At 38.6% G+C, this 19,530-nt stretch overlaps 1 protein-coding gene across 1 annotated transcript in view; it reads right to left on the bottom strand.

Annotated features, from left to right (window-relative positions):
• Nucleotides 1-18,920, bottom strand: part of eif2ak3 (eukaryotic translation initiation factor 2-alpha kinase 3) — a 63,303-nt gene extending 44,383 nt beyond the window's left edge. Inside the window, exon 1 of the mRNA XM_034013561.3 lies at nucleotides 18,316-18,920. Within this exon, the coding sequence (XP_033869452.3) occupies nucleotides 18,316-18,602 (287 nt within the window). The 5' untranslated portion in view covers nucleotides 18,603-18,920. The remainder of the gene's footprint in view (nucleotides 1-18,315) is intronic.
• Nucleotides 18,921-19,530: the final 610 nt, after the last annotated feature.

The following is a 19,530-nucleotide window of genomic DNA, read 5'->3' as shown; positions in this document are numbered from 1 at the left end:
GAATGCCCCTTTATCTAATCTCCATTTGTGACCCCTGGTCCTTGTTTCTTTTTTCAGTTTTCAGGTCAAAAAAGTCCTCTGGGTCGACATTGTCTATACCTTTTAGGATTTTGAATGCTTGAATCAGATCACCACATAGTCTTCTTTGTTCAACACTGAATAGATTAAATTCTTTTAGCCTGTCTGCATACGACATGCCTTTTAAACCCGGGATAATGTCACGGTATACCGTTGTAGACTGCCACGGTTTTGAAACGGCAACCATTTTTCTATAACAAAAGTCAACGTATTTCTGTCTCTACCAGCTCCTTGTCAAAAAAAAAAAAAAAAACCTGTATATCTCCCGTCTCTGTATAGCGAAGCTCCGGCATGTAAATTCTTAGTATACACTTAATCACATTTTTAGAATTAAAATTAAGTTAAAATGCACTTTGTTTTGTGTCCACGTAATAGATGCTGTTTGCAAATTCTATACAGTAAGCTTTTACTGCAGGAGCACATTGTGGCCAAATAAATAACTGCAGCTAACTAACTAGGTAAAAACAGATTTAACAGAAGTAGTTCCATTATTATTATGTATTTCTTAGCAGACGCCCTTATCCAGGGCGACTTACAATTGTTACAAGATATCACATTATTTTTACACACAATTACATTATTTTTTACACATTATTTTTACATACAATTACCCATTTATACAGTTGGGTTTTTACTGGAGCAAAGTACAGCAGCAGTGTTGCCCACCAGGGATTGAACCCACGACCCTCCGGTCAAGAGTCCAGAGCCCTAACCACTACACCACATGAACTGTATCCTTCACATTTCTTTTGCCATTTAAATGTAAAGCTGGTGTATTAATAAAGTATCACCAGTACAGAAGAGATGAACAGTTCACTATGCATTATGAATAGTACATTCAAAAACTGAAAACTCACATAGCCAGTACATAATATAACTCTTTATTTAACATTATATATAGCACTACCACGTTTATATATAGCACATTATATATAGCACTACCACGTTTCTGAACTGCAATTCTGCACACAATACAGTTCAAATTCAAACTGATAGAAAATATTCTGATTTTCTCAATAAGTTTTGTAAGAAAAATGTAACTACAGCAAGAGCACTTAAACAGCTTAACATAGCTTAATGTCAAAAGTAACAACTTATTTTTTTAATTAATACAAATATTATTTGACCACTATGTATTTCTTTAAATAGCCATTTTAAAAATGTATTTAAAAATGGCATACCGTGGTATGACGATAACCATAGTATATTTGATGGTTATCATACCATCAAAATGTAATACCGTGACATCCCTATTTCAGAGCAATACAAATGAAACGACATATTAATTTGCAATATATATATATATATATATATATATATATATATATATATATATATATATATATTTATTTATTTATTTTTCTCAACCACCCTTCCCACACAGGAACAACTTAAATAACAACCTTTATGTACACCAATGATGAATTAACGTAATTTGGTTTCAAAAGACCCAGCTTATCTGTAATTAGGTTGGTCAATCCTAACAGCCACAAGAAAGTAGTACGATCTTAACAAATCAACATGTCAGTCCTGATTTTGAACTACTTGCTGAGAAGTTGATCATTGATGCAAAGTGTTCTGTTAAATTGTGAAACCACATGCTCCCTTTTCCTAATCTGAAGCTTCTTTGGTCTGGTTTGATTTGATATTTTTAAAAAGATCTGGATACAGGAATGACGTCCTGTCGTAGAATAATGCAACAGTCAATGTACTGAAGCAGGCAATGCACAAAGGGCACTACTACAGTACCTGTACTTCACGAACACTAAACACATCACATTTATTGGAAAAAGTTTCTAGAAGTGGTTTGGAATGTTGCAGCAGACAGCATATTTCTGAATATTCAGTAGAAAAGTATGAACTGCCTCCATTTCTCTTTCTGATTTAAGGGTTTCAGTTCTCAAATTATAAAGTCACAGCTCCATTGCTGCTGTGGCCCCACCTGAGTCTCTGGCTTGGATCTCACGCATGGCAGATCCACACACTGGCAGCTGCAAGGCAGAGTGGAAAGTTATGCAAGGAAATTCACTGGAATTACTATGAAATAGTACCAATACCTGATAAATTCCTGTTTATTTTCTTGGGTAAATAAAGCATAAAAATTGTACCCTTGGTATCAGGATTTTATAATGCTATTTGGTGCAAAAACATTGAATTTAAATTTGTTTTTGTTCCCCCAGACACTTTCGTCCATAAACCATTAAGTTGGTAGATGTAGCCATCCCCTCCTAGCATGAGGGGCGGGTTTGTCACCGTGTCCCCACACTCCTCTGCCATTGCATTACCCAGGAAGGATTTCATCCACTCTTCACTGTTACAGGACAGGAGCATCTCATTTTGCAAATCAGTTTAAGAGAGATCTCAACACACTTCACGTACTGTAACTTTCCCCATTACAGTATACAACCAGACTGGCAAAAAAAAAAAAAAGTTATGAACTTATGCTGTTCTCCCTTCAGACACGGATCAAACTCAAACTCAGACACCCATTCCTCCTCTAGTCTAATTGGCCAACTAGTTGCCCAACTATCTGGCCGATTTGTTGTTGCTAAGCAGTATGCAGCAATGGCACAGGCAGACAGACTGGTTCACTGGGTCCTAGTGCCTTACCGCAGGATTGAACAGTTCAAACACTGCTCTCTACACATCACGTAGCTCTGCTCCTTAAACAGAGGCACTTTTTTATTCAACAAACATTCAGTAAAAATACAGGCAAATTCATTAAAAATGGAAATTCACAAATTATGGGACTTCTCTAGGTCTCTCAAAAGAAAAAAAAAAAAAACACAATCCACAAACTGAATTAAGGCTTAAATGCTAGAATAAAAATTAACATAGAGCATTCTGTCTGTCAAAAGAGGTTAATTGCATAAATGCATAAAGGAACTCAGATTCTGTATATGGGGTAGATATGTATTAATTTCCTACAAATGTATTACAATAGCCAATATAAATATAAGCTTGAAGAGTTTCCTTACAATATAGGGATGGAAAGTTAGCTTTGCTTAAACATTCTCCATATCATCAAAAAAAGCTATTTAAAACAAAAAGGGACGCAAACTTAAGTCATCAGCCTTTGATTCGTATTCGAATTTCAGGTCCCCAGAACATTTTGCCATGTACAGTAGGAGACTAGTGTCTATTAATAATTACCAACCAATCCTTACCAACACTTACCCTAGTTACAGAACTAGACCATAAAAACAAAACATGGGCATGAGCTCTTTTTTTTTTTTTTTGCCCCTTAAGACACTGCTAACTCAAATTCAGACACACACTCTCCTCCTGTAGTCTAATAGGCCAACTAGTCACCCAGCTCCATCTGGCTGATTCGATGTTGCTAAGCAGTAGGGAGGGGAGGGGTTTGAGGGGGAAGAGACACGGACCGACTCCTTACCGGAGTCCTCATGCCATTCCCATCACAGCCAGTGTTACAAATTAGTACTATCTAGGTTTTGATTTTAGAAACAAAGTGCACATATTCCTTTGAATATGGTATTCCTTGCCACCAAAACAAACAAAAAAAATAGTTCCCATAACTATTTGAAACTTTTTATATGATATAGCTGTTACATTGCAAAAAACAAAAAAAAACACACACCACTTCACTCAACCTGCAGTCCTCTGTTATTGGCACTGTGCCTCATTTCTTCTTGCTGCAGTATCCTCCCTTGTTTCCTTTATAATCTATTTTACCCCTGCTTCTACCCAGTTTTCAAATGCCCAATTCAAAATGCACCTCACTTCTACAACACACCTGTAGATCAACTTGTTTTTGCAATTATGGCTAGTAACTATTGTATGGTATACTGTAATCCTGTTAGAGCAAGTTATTTTACTGTAATCCAAACTATTAGCTGAACAAAATAATACTACTCAGCAAATTAAAAAAAAAGACACCAACCATAACAGTAAATTACACTGCACATTTAAAGTACTAAACATCATCATTGATATTGTCTACTGCTTCATGCTCGGACTGTTTTTATTTTTGTTTGTTTGTTTTAAACTTAAAATACAAGTATTGTGTTTCCTGCATTATATTATGTATTTACTGTACTCACAACTTCATACAGTGTAGCTTTAATAAAGTTCTTGTTTCCGAGATGCAAAACCCTTACCTTTACGTTTAGGCTTGTTGTAGTATTGCACACCACTGTGCAGTGTAAGAAATAGCTTACAATGAGGTGCAAAAGCAGGAGGAGAGGATGGGGTTAAAGGCAGTTTCTAAGGCCAAGTAGGGAGAACGGACGAGATGGGAGAGTATGGAACAACGCAAGATCGGCTGGAAAGATCTATGGACAGTGGAACACAGCTGGATCAGTTTCCTCATCAGGTCAACATATGATGATATTCTCCATTCACCACAGAACCTTAATCTATGGGTAGAAGAGGATCCGTGGTGTCCTTTGTGTTCAGATCCAACTACATTAAGACACATTCTGACAGCATGTAATGTGGGTCTTAGCCAAGGACGGTTTACTTGGGTTCATGACCAGGTGCTACGATGTTTTGCCTTAGCACTGGAAGACAAGCACAGCATGACCAACAGGTTGCCACCAATTCCAGCAATATATGACATACAAAAACAACATTTCTCCATCCAGGGGAGCAACCACCAAGAAAAGGTATTAAAACCAAAACTCATCTAGGACAACTGGAAGCTGCTAGAAACTGGAAAATGCTGGCAGATGTTGGACAACGGCTTATTTGCCCCACCTGAGATTGCCACCACTAAACTCTGACCTGATATTATCTTGTGGTCTGGATCAGCACGCCTTGTTCACCTGGTAGTTAACAGTGCCATGGGAGGATGCTGTGGATGAGGCGTATAAAAGGAAGAAACTTCAGTATGCTCAACTGGCTGCTGAAGCAGAACAGAGAGGATGGAGAGTCCAGGTTTACCCAGTGGAGGTGGGTTGTCGAGGATTTGTGGCACACTCCACAACTCGGCTTCTCAGAGACAGCGGATTCAGTGGTGAAGAGTTGCGACGCATAGTGAAGAACTTATGTGAAGCAGCAGAGAGGAGCAGCAACTGGATCTGGTTGAGACGAAAAGATTCTGGTTGGGGACCTCAAGCATTGTAGAAACCAAGCAACGTCGACATAAAGGAAGGCAAGTAAGCTGGGCTTAGCTGAGTGGGGTACGGAGGGGGGTAATGCTGGGACGCCAGAATCACTGTCGAGCCCTTTTAAGGTGTCGTGGGCTACTCGACGAAACACCTCCGATGTAAGGTGCCCACTTGAAAGACCCCAGAGAAGTACCCTACTCAGCTCAGTCCAGACGGTTGTCATTCTGTTGCGCTAGGGAGGCCACGCAGTGGTTGATCGCTGGAGCCAGCATTGCAGCCGTTGTGTGTGCTGATGCGCCAGGGAGGCAAAAACAGGCTGATCCCTGGAGCCAGCATTACACTTCAGCCATCAATACCAGGCAGAAGGATGTCTACATCATCAGATGGAAGGAAACACAGAAGGCTCCCATTAGTTTACAGTAAAAGAAGCTAGATCCTAGTTGATGCTTATTTGGTGAGAGCTGAAGTTTTAACATCTATGGAAATCATGCAGGGTCATTCCATATGAAATCAATCACCAAAAACCTCAATCTCCTTTGATTTGTGATCAAATTTCCATGAATGTTTGCCTTTGGGAGAAGTGGTTACAGTGTAAATTCTTGGCCTGATTGACATCCCATTCATGAGATACAGCTCAAAGTTGACCCATTTTGGACCTCTCCACCCAACCTTTCCATGGTCATAACTTCTCCCATAACTGACACAGAAAGGTAGTTTTGGTGTCATTTTAAAGCTCTTGAATATGACTATTCTGTGATGCAAGATAAAAGTTGTGGGATTCTGTGACCTTTGACCTCACTCAGGTTAAATCGCGTAATACATTATTGTCTAGAGTGGCGTTGGTGTTGTTTTAAAGCTCTCAAATATGACTATCTATGTATTATATCAAAATTGCTAATTACAATACATGATACTAGCACCGCCATAACCGTTTTTTGAACGGCTTTTGCAATTCAGATTTAAATCATGTGAATATCTCGTGAATGTCCGTTCTTAAGTGTTACTAAATATTTGAATGAAATCCTCATATGGTGTTTCTGCTTTAGAATCTTAAATGAATAAGTTATAAGCACTTGCTTCTTCAACCACAAGACCCGCAGTTTATGCGGCATATTAAAATCAATACAATATAGCCAACAATTTTGTCTGGGTTTTGTAATAAAATCAACGTCAGTGTGAAATAACGTATTATAATCCTGTTTGAAACACTGATGAAAGTCATTCTACACATCCTATATTATTATTTACACTACATTTCTCAGACAGAACAACTGTGCCAACCAACAAAGTACGGTGCGGATATACTGGATGAAATGACACGGCTGTATTCTGTCAAAGGTGGTACTCGCAGGTGGCCTGTGTCTTTTTTATAAAGTTTTTGGACCTGGCAGCCATCAATGCTTTGGTTTTGTACAAGGAGTGCACCGACAACACAATCACTCGGAGGGACATCATTTTGCAGCTAGCCCTGGAGCTACGGCAGAAACATTTTGCTAAGAGACACAAAACCGGCTGGCACAGGCCCCTCAACCTTCAGCCAGCGCTGCGCCCACTGGCACACGGAATAAAACACAATGCCAGGTTGCTAAATGCAATAAAAACAGAACTTTTGATGTCTGCGCCCATTGTGAAAAGGCAAGTCTGTGGCAAATGCACTTGTACAATTGAAAAGCGTGTTTTCTGCGTAGATTGTACTTAAAAAGCTGTAATAGAACTCTGAACAGACACGCAAAGTGCTGTCACGTTGCATAAGTCACGTAATATTTTTGTTCTATGCTATTTTTATAACTAGTTATCTATGTTTCATAATTTTATATGTGCACACAGTTTTCTACACCTGTTTACACAGACGTTTATTGCATAAAGTTTATTTTACTTCAGTTTTTCACGTTTATGTTTCTGTGCTCTTTTTGAAAAAATAAAAAAAGTTTAATTTTCAATGTAAATACGGTGTTTCTGCTCTGAAAATGTTATGTATGATGTTCATAAATAAAAGGTTGTATCCATTTGTTTGATTTCATTTTCATACGGAAGCCGTTTTAAAATGGCGGGTGCGACAGTTGTATGTTAATATAAGGCAAGATATTCTATTTTTTTTGGTAAATGCAGCAAACAAGACACGTCTCCTCCTCCTAGCACACTTTTTTTTTTTTTTTTTAAATTTCAAGCCTTTCTTTGTTTGTAGACTGACTAAGAGGCAGATTGCTATGATTGTGGATTTGTCAAGATGCAAACTCAGTGAAAGCCTAGTTGCTTATTTTTCAATGTACCTGGAAGACAACAATCCTTCTTTTTGTTCCACAAATGCAACTGGGAATATATCAGAAGGAAATATTTAATCTTGAAAGTAATCATTTTGATTGGAATATAGGAGGCTGTGTGGTCCAGTGGTTAAAGAAAAGGGCTTGTCAACTCCCACCTTAGCCCCTGACTCATTGTGTGACCCTGAGCAAGTCAATTAACCTCCTTGTGCTCCGTCTTTCGAGAGATGTAATTGTAAGTGACTCTGCAGCTGATGCATAGCTCACACACCCTAGTCTCTGCAAGTCGCCTTGGATAAAGGCGTCTGCTAAATAAACAAATAATAATAATAAAAGCTGCATTCCGATGCATACAGCAAACTGAAATGGTAGGGTAACAACTTACGTGCCTAATATGAAACATATGTTATATATTCTTTTTTTTTTATATATTACTTTTAGAAAAAAAACATTTCGGTTTTACAGGTTTATATGTGCCAGTTTACACGTGTTTACATAATAGTGTTTAGTGAACCTGCGTCTGTTTGCAACACAGCTCCTGGATGCAGGCACAATCAGCTGGCAGACGTGTACGCTCCTCCATAGAGCACAATGCAGCCGTCATACCGGAAGTAGCGTTATATTTTCTTTTTATGTAGTTTTAGAAACAATGATTTTGGTTTTATAGTTTTGTGTGTACATATACCCGTTTACACCTGTTCATGGATATATGTACAGGAGGCTGTGTGGTCCAGTGGTTAAAGAAATGGGCTCATAACCAAGAGGTCCCCGATTCGAATCCCCACCTCAGCCACTGACTCATTGTGTGACCCTGAGCAAGTCACTTAACCTCCTTGTGCTCCGTCTTTCAGGTGAGCCCTAGTCTCTGTAAGTCGCCTTGGATAAAGGCGTCTGCTAAATAAACAAATAATAAAAATAATAATGTACATGCCCATTTCTTTTTAAATATGTATTTTATTATATTTTTTCAGTTTGTAATCATGCTGTATATGCGGTCATTTTAAAAATAAAGCCTTTTATGTTTAATTTTCTATTTAAATACTGTGTTTCTGCAATGCAAATGTTAAATATGATGTTCATGAATAAAACTTTTCAGTTGTATCTGATAGTATGCTTTCATTTTCATAACGAAGCAGTTTAAAAAATGTATGGGTCAAAGTGACCCACATGGGGATTCTAGGTAGTTCGAAAATCCGGTTCTAGTGTTAACACATGTGACTAAAGTGTAGCACAGGTGAATTAAATACAGATCAATACTTTATAAAGTGAAAAACAAGAAAACCCAACTATAAATCAACTATGGTGTGTCCTTAAACCTGATACTCTTCCAAAAACACATTTATATATTATACTTATCATTTTAACATTGACATTAAATGGTTTGTAGCTAAAATTCTTGCAGTTTTGCAGTCTATTTGATATTGAAGACAATGTGTTGCATAAATGGCAAGTACTTCCGATGACTTTCTTGGCACTAAAGACATCAAAGCATGTTGTGACCCATTTGCAAAGCATCGTGGAGTGTGCTGCACTACAGGTCGCACCTTAAAGAAGAAGATCAAGGACCACCAGAAGCTGAACTTTGTATGGCCAGAAGTTATGTTACCCTTGTATGGAGTTGCTAGCCCATCGTCCTCCTGACCAAGACCAAACATCATCTTCAACAAAAAGTGACCCCTAGTCTAGACCCCGACGAGTCTAGAATCCAGCCTTCACGCTGTTCAAGACAAACAACCTGAAAGCAACAACATTTTCAAAGCTGAAAAGGAACATGAGATTTCAAATAAACAAGGCCTTGGAGGCAATACAGGAATCTCCAATGAAGAGAAGGAAATTGTCACAAAAGGTATATGCAACTCAGAAGGTAAAGATGGTCAGAGAAGCAATGAAGAGAAAGCAAAGAAAAGTTTTGCCACAAACACAAGTGGAAGACCGTGAATCAACCAAGGAGCAGGCTCAGACATATCAAGAGATGATGGCCGAGTTGAAGGAAAAATGTCATTCAAATAATCAGTCGAAGTCAGCAGGTACCGTCACCTCCAAAATTATTGGCATCCTTGATAAAGATGAGCAAAAAAGGCTGTATAAAAAACACAGGTAATGAGCTATATTTTATGCTCAAGTATATGGGAAAAAACATTATTTTATTCTAATACAATTGCTCACAGTTTTTTGTTAACATTTTCTCAAAAAGATAGGTGTCAGAATTATTGGCATCCCTAAAGATTCTTATAAATAAAATCGGACAAAATTAAATCTGCATTAACGTTCTACTTCTTTAAGTTCATCTCAGTCTTAAGGAACTGTATTGTGGCCTTCCATGGCTTCCTGTTTCATTGGGGTATAAAAATGAGGTAGCACGCATATGAAATCAATTTGTCATCCATCACCATGGGGAAAGGGAAAGAACTCACAAATGGAGAGACAAATGGTTGTTGACCTTCATAAAATCAGGCAATGGGTACAAAACAATAGCTAAAAAACGAAATATACCACTTACCACTATTAGGGCAATAATTAAAAAGTTAAAAACCACTGGAACAGTGGTAAACTTGCCTGGTAGAAGATGCAAGTGTATTTTGTCTCCCACGCACAGTGAGGCAGATGGTTCGGGAGGCAAAGCTAAATCCAAGGGCCACAGTTGGAGAATTACAGAACTTGGTTGCATCTTGGGGTCACCAAGTCTCCAAATCTACAATTAGATGCCACCTCCATGCCAATAGGCTATTTGGAAGGGTTGCCAGAAAAAAGCCTTTATTGAGAGTAACCAACAAACGGAAGTGCCTGGAGTTTGCTAAACGGCATTGGCACTTCGATTGGAACTGGGTGCTATGGTCAGATGAGACAAAAATAGAGCTCTTTGGCCACGCACACCAGCGGTGGGTTTGGCGTCGAAAGAAGGATGCGTGTGCAGAAAAGAACCTTACCTACTGTAAAATATGGTGGTGGATCTTTGATGTTATGGGGCTGTTTTGCTTCCACTGGTCCTGGGGCCCTTGTTTAGGTCAACGGCATCATGAACTCTACCCAGTACCAGGGCATTTTAGCCAAAAACCTGGTTGCCTCTGCCAGGAGGCTGAAACTTGGCCGCAAGTGGATCTTCCAGCAAGACAATAACCCCAAGCACACATCAAAATCCACAAAGAAATGGTTAATTGACCACAAAATCAACATTTTGCAACGGCCATCTCCATAAGCGCAGACTGAAGGATATCAAGAATCTGGAAAGATTCTGTATGGAGGAATGGTCTAAGATCCCTCACAATGTGTTCTCCAATCTCATTAAACATTATAGAAAAAGACTCAGTGCTGTTATCCTTGCAAGGGGAGGGTGCACAAAGTACTGAAAACAAGGGTGCCAATAATTGTGACACTTCATTTTTTTTGGAAATAAAATTTATAATTTGAGAAATGTGTAATTTTGGTTGATTCCATTGAATCATTAATAAAGTCAAATATATTCCACAAGTTGGAAAATTACAATATAGCTCAGTACTGGTATTATTTATTTTATACAGTCTTTTTTGCTCATCTTTATCAAGGGTGCCAATAATTTTGGAGGTGACTGTACATATTTTGAAAACTGTCCCAATGTCTTGGTCTATACGGAGGACTGCTGCCGAGTTTGGTGCTACCTACCACATGTCCAGGAAGAGAACGCGGGCAGAACGCTAACACAGGAGATTGCTCAAATAGTAAAATTGTTCTAAAACAAGGGAAGATGTTAGGTTGACTCATGGCCAGAACAAAAGATTGTGTTTCCGTTTACAATAAAAAGAGTCTGGAAGGAGGGAGCACCAACAAAAATGGCTTGTTCTCTGCAATCTTTCAGAGGTAATTTCTTCAAATTACAGCATCCTGACATTAAGATTGGCTTCTCCAAATCTGCAGAGCTGAAGCCAAAAGGAGTGTGTATTGGCAGGCAGTAGCAGTACACATGCTGTGTGTGTCTGCACAACACACCAGAATGTAGAGCTGGTGTTCATTTGTTCTAAGCTTCCACAGCCGAGTGCCAGTACAGAAGTGCCTTTGAATCACTATCGGCATTGCTTATCTTATCTCGTGTGTTTCTCACCTAACGTTGATTGCCACTTAGGAAAGTGTGAAAATTGAAGATTTCAAGAGTCATCTACAAATGCTCTTTCAAGACAGCCTGGAGGATGCAGTGGCGTATAGGAAGTGGACTAAAACTGACAGATCCACCCTTCAGACAGTCTATGAACTGATCAACAGGGTAATTGATTTTTACAAGCCAATGTCTTTATCAACAGCTGAGGGATGAACTCCTTGAAGAAAATGAATTCCTAGTTGTTGGTGATTTTCCAGAAAACTTCACTTTCGTCATGCACAATCACACCACTGGAACAACGCTCAGGCAACCATACATTCTTTTGTTTGCTATTGGCGAGACAAAGATGGGAATTCTCAGCACATCACTGCTGCATTGGAGTAGTGGTTAGGGCTCTGGACTCTTGACCAGAGGGTCGTGGGTTCAATCCCAGGTGGGGGACACTGCTGCTGTACCCTTGAGCAAGGTACTTTACCTAGATTGCTCCAGTAAAAAAACAACTGTATAAATGGGTAATTGTATGTAAAAATAATGATCTCTTGTAACAACTAAGTCGCCCTGGATAAGGGTGTCTGCTAAGAAATTAATAATAACAATAATGTAACAATATCAGAATGCATGACTCATGACACAGTCACTGTTTATCTCTTTCAAAAGCATCTTTTGAGGGTATTAGAGAAGAAATTTGGGAAGCGCCCGAGAAAAATCTATTACTTCTCTGACAGGTGTGCAGGGCAATATAAGAACTGTAAAAATGTCCTCAACATTTGCCAGCATTTGGAAGATTTTGGCATGGAACTTCTTTACAACATCTCATGGCAAAGGACCCTGTGATGGAACTATTAAACAAATAGCAACAAAAGCCAGTTTGCAGCATCCATAACATGACCAGACCCAGACTCCACACCAATTGTACATGTTTGAAAAAGACAACATTCCTGCTCTTGAAGTAGAATACTTCACAATAGCACAATGGCAAGCTGAGCAAGATTTTCTGGAGCAATGTTTCCTCAAGGTAAGAACTGTGCCTGGCACACGGCATCTCCATTTCTTTCAACCAGTTTCCAAAACAAAAGCGTATACGAGAATATTCCCAGTCAAAAAGACAAAGAGAAGAATCAATCACAGTCGAAGAGGATGTCCTACCATTTAACCGAATTCAGAACGAATCAACAATAGAAGGCAGGAAAGCTGCGCTGGGAAATGTATTTATTATTATTTTTTTAAATTTGTGGTAGGTTTTATTTTTTAATGGGAAAGGGGTGAAGTCAACATGAATTGATTATCCATTTCCACTGTTTTTCGAGTGATTTCCGTGGTATATTGGCTATCCACCGATTTAATTTTTTTTGTATCGGGGGTGTTATCAGTTAAAAATGAAAATCAGAAGCCCCATTTCATATTTAATTCACCTGTATTTGTTTGTTTTAGCCAATTGTGTAAATAGGGCACCTTGGTTAATTAATTAATATATTAATAGCTGTTACAGCTGCACCAGGTCACTGCAGCTTCAATTTAACAGGAGAGGAGCGTATACTCAATTGCAAATAAATATTTGTTTAATTGTATTAGTCTATGTATTGGGTGTGTAATCGCTTCACTTCGAAGATTCACCTGACACTCTGCATTCAACTCTGTGCCTCAACCAATGGCAGGCACAAAATGAAACTTGCAGGAAATGTAGATTAGAGTCTAGGCTACAATCTATCAAAAACTAACAATTCTGATATAATACATAGATAGTCCTATTTGAGGGCTTTAAAACAACACCAACGCCACTCTAGGTCAATTATGGAGGTAGTTATGACCATGTAAAGGTATGATGGGTGTCCGAATCAGGTCAAGCTTTGATGACCTATATCTCATGAATGGCCTACAATTCACAGTGTAACCGTTTCTTCCAAAGACAATAATATGTGCAAAAGTGTATTAAAATCAGGGGAGGTCAAGTGAAAAATTGCCATTTTTTTATTGATTTCACATGGAATGACCCTGCTATGGCACATGTTCTAATAAGGGTTAAGTATCATGGTACTAATAAAACAAACAGTAAAGTAGCAAGTTGCCACTGGCTTGGAGATCACCTTCCTCAGTGCTGGGTAACAGGAATCAGTACAGTAAAGGAAGGGAACTTTGTGTGCTTCTTAGGCATTAAACACCCTCATAAGATGGGGGGACAGAGAAGTGAACTTCTCATGGGAAGGGTGCACAAAAGACAGCCCAATGTGCACAAACAGCATTCGAAGACAGCCTCTGTGGTGGAATAACCTTCCTACGAATGTCAGGACTGCCCAGTCTCTGACCACCTTCTGGCACCTCCTCAAGACACACCTCTTCAGACAACACCTGTAAAACTCAACTCTTCCCTTCTGGACAATATAGCACTCTGCCTTAATGCACTTATCTGCTCAGTATTTTACTGTATTTAATCCTGCACTTAACCCAATCTGTAGTATTTTGTATTTCACTTGCACTCATATCTAACCCTGATGAAACTATCAACACTGTAATCTGCTCTTGAACTGCCCCGATATCAAATCGTACTGTGTTTTTTATTTGCTCTTATTAGGACTGAAGTCAATGTATTTTGTATCTTGCTCTTAATTGTACTTTAATTCTTGATATGTATTTTTTGTATAGAACTGTAAGTCGCCCTGGGTAAGGGCGTCTGCTAATAAATAAATACTATACAGCAATTGCTCTACAGTACAAAAGTTAAGACTGCAATACAAATTCACACTATATGGGGTACTTGAGGACTACGGTTGACAACCACTGCACTTCAAGATAGATTGAGCATCCAGTGTTGCAGCTGTAAGAGGTGGGATTTCTGCACTCTGTGCAATGAGAGTAATGGAAAAATAGTTTATGATGCATTGTGCTAACAAATGCATAAATATGTATTATTTGTTTTTTTTAAAGAAACTAAAAGTGAACCCGAGAGCAATACTCTTATTACTGTACTTCAACTTGCAACAGAGAATACCTGCAGGATTACAGTACAGATACAAAACACCTCGGCAGAGTTGTACAATAATGGCATTTTCCTAAGAGCTGTAAACTAAATGATCATGATTATCACAATTATCATTTAGAACCTGTTGATAGTTTGCTTTTCATGCAATGGTTTAGATGTGCTGAATGTGTGTGTTTACCTGTCAGAAAATAGAACAAGGCGATTAAAACAGAAGTCTTAACATGAACTGTTCCCAATCAGATGATATTGTAACAAAAAATGACTTTCAATACCTGTCAACTGAAAAACCAAAACTGCCTCTGGAGCCTAAAGCCAGATGATAGATTTGGCTTATCTGCTGTAAGTTCCAGTTGCTGAAGGGATATTTCAAGGGATTGCGATTTAGTGCTCCGACTTCAATAAGGATACCAATATACAGTAGCAAGTAAGTGTCCTGGTGCCAAGGAGAAAGCAACGGCTTATGTTACCTGCTCACTTCACAGCTGGGCGAACTGCTACTGTACGTTAAAACCAAGTATGTCTGGGGGGTAACACAGGCCTCTTCATCAGCAGATCACAGGTTCAAACTCTGTCTAGAGGGAAGTCTGGGCCAACCCCATCAACCAACACCAATAATACACCTCTAGTGTAGTATTCTAAAAACATGTTCAGAATTGCCCCCAAAGATGTAACAAATAATTAATTTGTTTTCAAAGCCATAGCGGTTAACCAGGCACATGCAAGTCTGAGCCCTGATGCTACAGAAGCATCACTGAATACTGTGCATCACACGTTATTGTTATTAAACCACTTAAGAGAAGTATCCTCAATTAGCCAGCTGTCTAATTTTCATATTTACACAGTTCTGATGCATAACTAGTTTATGATACAAGTAGCCAATGGCATTCTGAGTGGGTTCTAATCCATTCTGGGGCTTATAAAAATGTTGAAATCAACTCTAAACTGCACAAGGAGCCAATTGCAAGGTGGCAAAAAAAGGAGTAATATTTTCACTTTTTCTGGTTGTAGTCAGTATTCTATCAGCACTGATCTGAATGAGCTGTAAGTGAGACTTTACATGTGTTGGGATTCCAGAGAAAAGTAATTACAATAAATCAGTTCTAGATGAAACAAAGGCATGCATTTGTATTTCAGCATCAGATACAGTAATAGGTCCTAGTTTAGCTTTATTTAGACTTATTTTTATCGATTAGCTTTTTTGTAGTTTGTTGTTGTTTTAATATGTGTTAATTGTTTTTATTTTACCTGTAAAGAGCTTTGAGATGATGCAAGTCGCCCTGGATAAGGGCGTCTGCTAAGAAATAAATAATAATGAAGGCGTATACAAAATAAATGTATTATTATTATTATGCATACATGTCACAGATTTTTACATGTGAAGTTAGAAACTAACTATACACAGTATTTTGGAAAAAGCAGGGGAAAGAAACGAGGGATTTTGCATAGTCTTTCAATATTTCACCTTTAACTTGTGAGAAATGTCACCAGAAATAAAAATGTATGTATTTTATTTAAAAATAAGCAATTTATAAAGGGAGTTAATCTAGAGCAGATTCAGTTATTTTTGTCCCTAAATTTAGGTACTGTAAAAAAAAAAAAAAAAAAAAATTATATATATATATATATATATATATATATATATATTACACATACATATATATATATTTTTTTTTAAAAAAGGATCATCAGGCTCAGTAGTATCATAATCCCCACTTGTATGCCCCTCCTTGTGAGCTGAACGGTAAGACAGCTCGCAGTTACACTCAGCAAGCGCTTCTGTCACATGCCTGCAGACCATAGAAATCCCCATTAGCTAAACTCAGAGCACTTTCCTCAGACAACTGCATTCTTTGACAGAACACCACAAAAAATAATTGCATAAATATGTTAAAAAAAAACACCCACACAAACAAACAGGTATAACCCCTGACGTACCATATTAACCCTTGCCATATCTCACTCTTAGGAGCAGGTAGAACCAAAGGTTTGGAGATGGATGAACAGCTTGTTTGTTTTATTTATTTATTTTACTGATCCCTTAATTCTTGCTTGAGATAAACAGATGGACATGGAAATCAAGACATTAACCATTTATAATATGACTGTAGCAGTACCACTATTCTAAGTATGAAAAAGAGCTCAAAAGAAATTGACCTTGACAGTCCTTCTGTAGCTGAGAGGAGATCTTCCTCTGTACAGAGGGTGTGAGAAGAGAGGGCATCTCCACCCATCCATACACTGGTGACTCATGTTTCAAATGGGGACAGCTGCTCCAGTCCCAATATAAACCAGAGAGACTCTTTACATGTGTACAGGCAAATGAGCAGTACAGCAATTTAAAAAGGGCACAGTGCTGGAAACTGTTCACATTAGAAATACTGTACAACGACCTGTGGTGGATCAGTATCTATTATATATATATATATATATACACATACATACATACACACACACACCACAAATTAAAAGGGATCTGGGACAACTGTGTGCAGATAGCATTTACTTGTGTGCACTGTAACACTCTCCTAGTTCAAGTACATTTGTAGCAGCAAATTCTTCTTTAAACTAATCCTGGCTATTCACTCAGATTATCCAAGATTATATACAGTATGACTTGTATAGTTATCTTAAATATATTACGTAATATCCAACATGACTTTTCTAGGATGCTTCATATGTCAGATCTGTTGAGATTTCAGGTTTCTGCAAACACTGATCTGAATTGGAAATACCTTCTCTTCGAAGGGTAGTTAACAGGGAGTCAAATATCCATTTATTTTACAGGGTTTTTTTTTGGTAAATGCCACCTATAACTTTTTTTTTTTTTGCAGAGATATATGCACTACCAGCGTACTGCGCTTGAAACATGAAGGCACTGGCTGTAAAACAAATCAAAACAAAACTGCTGGCCGAGCCCTTTTCTCTGCGGCAGCATAACATTAAAGAGCAGTTTATAATTCTGATAGACTTGATAAGACTTCTCCAAACATCTTATCATCGGTTGCTCACAAAAAAGTAAATCTACACTAAGCGTGTATCGCTTTTAAATGGCTGCAGTTATACGAAAGACTTTCAGCCAACAATGTACAAATGTTGCGAATAGCTAGTACAGCCGCACTAGTAACGGAAACTTGTATAAACTTCGGACAGAAAACAAATTAACAAACCAATGAGGTTTCAGTTTCCACAAAACAAACTAAGCCAGCTAAATTGTGTTCTTGTTTAAATTACGGTATCTAAGCACTTCATTAAACTGCTGGGTGAGTCACACAGTCTCATGCCAAGGAGCAGCACAGTGCTGCTGACAATACGATTGGCTAAATTGGTGTATAATAATATCTTACCCCAAGGTATCACGAAAATATTGGCTCATTGACACGCAGCGGTGCAAATAAAAATGCACCAAGTTATTTTGTCACAACAAGCTTTCTCTTATAAACTTTCTATAAAATGACGTTTGAAATTATATTGCAATTTCCCACAAAATGTCTTGTGCGGAAATCACTACTGCCGAGAAGAAAAAAAAAACAAGTTTTGTTCTCCGTCTAAACAGAATAAGAACTACAATGTCATATAAAGTAAAAAAAAAAAAAGACATATCGTGTGATCAAGCAAATACGAGTTGGAATATATCGAAATTACTGGATTAATACTGGTGTCGTAGACTCGTATTTGTACCAGGCGTCGTCTTCAAATTCCAACAAGTCGCAGACCACAAACCAAACACAACTAGTCAGGTATAACTGAGACAGGCTTTTGCTGTAGTAACAATATACATTTAGCCTCAAACGCAAAAAGAGCTTACGAAATGATCATGTGAACGTCCTGTTTACTGATGTACATTAACTTTTTATTTACCTTTTGAGCTTTCCGTCCCCACTTGATTCTGCAGTTGTATCGTCCCCTTCACCGGCTGCACCGTTCTCATCGTCCTCCACAGTTACATCCCCAAAAGCCGCTGCAGCCCCGATGTTTTCCAGCCCTCTCTCCATAGCACTGGCACCATCTTCGCCAGTCTCCACCCTGGCAGCGGCAGGTCCGGGCTTCCCCTCAGCCGAGTTGTGCGAGGTCACCGTCAGCGCTGTCAGCAGGAGCAGGAGCACCAGAGAGATGCTCAGGTTTCCAAACTGCAAACCCTTTTCCATTGGGGGGATGGCACATTGATACAACAGAGATTGATTGTATAAAATAAAAACTTGAGTGGATTACTTACAGTACAAAAAACCAACACTCGCCTCCCACCTCTTTCTTTAACATAAACATAAACAGCCACCAGAGCACCATGTTATTTCCTTTATACTTAAATGCGAAGTCTGCCTTAGCAACGCTCTATCCACCCCGTCTCCAGACACTGATTGGATAGAAACGCCTAGTTATTAAATATTAATTAAGTTCGGTGAACGATTATTGAGTGCAAGGGTTGTCAATCAACAGTATTGTGGTACTACTCACAACTTTACTGGGCAATGTGGCTGTCGTTTAAAAAAGGCTTGACTGGGAAGTTCGGCCTCCCAAACATTGAAGGTGATTGGTCGCCTTCGTTGTCATTCTCGGTACATCTTGGTAAACTTGGAAGCCCCGCCTATCTATTACAACTTCTTGGAACAGCAGCCGTGGCGTGTTTGTAGCTACCGAGATGGCGATTGGCTCCTTGAAACACATTTTAACGAATAGAAACGAGACTCCGAGTCAGTCGCAGGATGATTGGTACATTCAGTACTACCGCGAAACAATTGTAGCCGTTGAATGGATAGCATGCCGTGTCAATCAAAGTCGTTGCTAAGAGGTGAGTTTCCACTGAAGGGATTTGTTACCGTGCCCTCGGGGTTCTGGGCGCTGATTGGTTGGTGGAAAATGTGATGGAAATAATGAAACGTGGCTTTTTTAGAGTGTAAAGTGCTTTTAGCGGAGGGAGCCATAGAGCAGTTACAGTTGCTCAAGGGGAGGCTTTTAGTATGACGTTTTTAACCGTTTACAGTGCAGTGCAATAGCTGAGCATGATATCTGTCCTGATTTATGTACTGACAATTCAAACTAAAATGTATAATCTATATATTTTATTACCTGTTTCTT

The sequence above is a fragment of the Acipenser ruthenus genome, chromosome 2 (assembly GCF_902713425.1).
Source record: "Acipenser ruthenus chromosome 2, fAciRut3.2 maternal haplotype, whole genome shotgun sequence".
Taxonomy (NCBI): domain Eukaryota; kingdom Metazoa; phylum Chordata; class Actinopteri; order Acipenseriformes; family Acipenseridae; genus Acipenser; species Acipenser ruthenus.
This window is presented reverse-complemented; position numbering and strand designations above follow the sequence as displayed.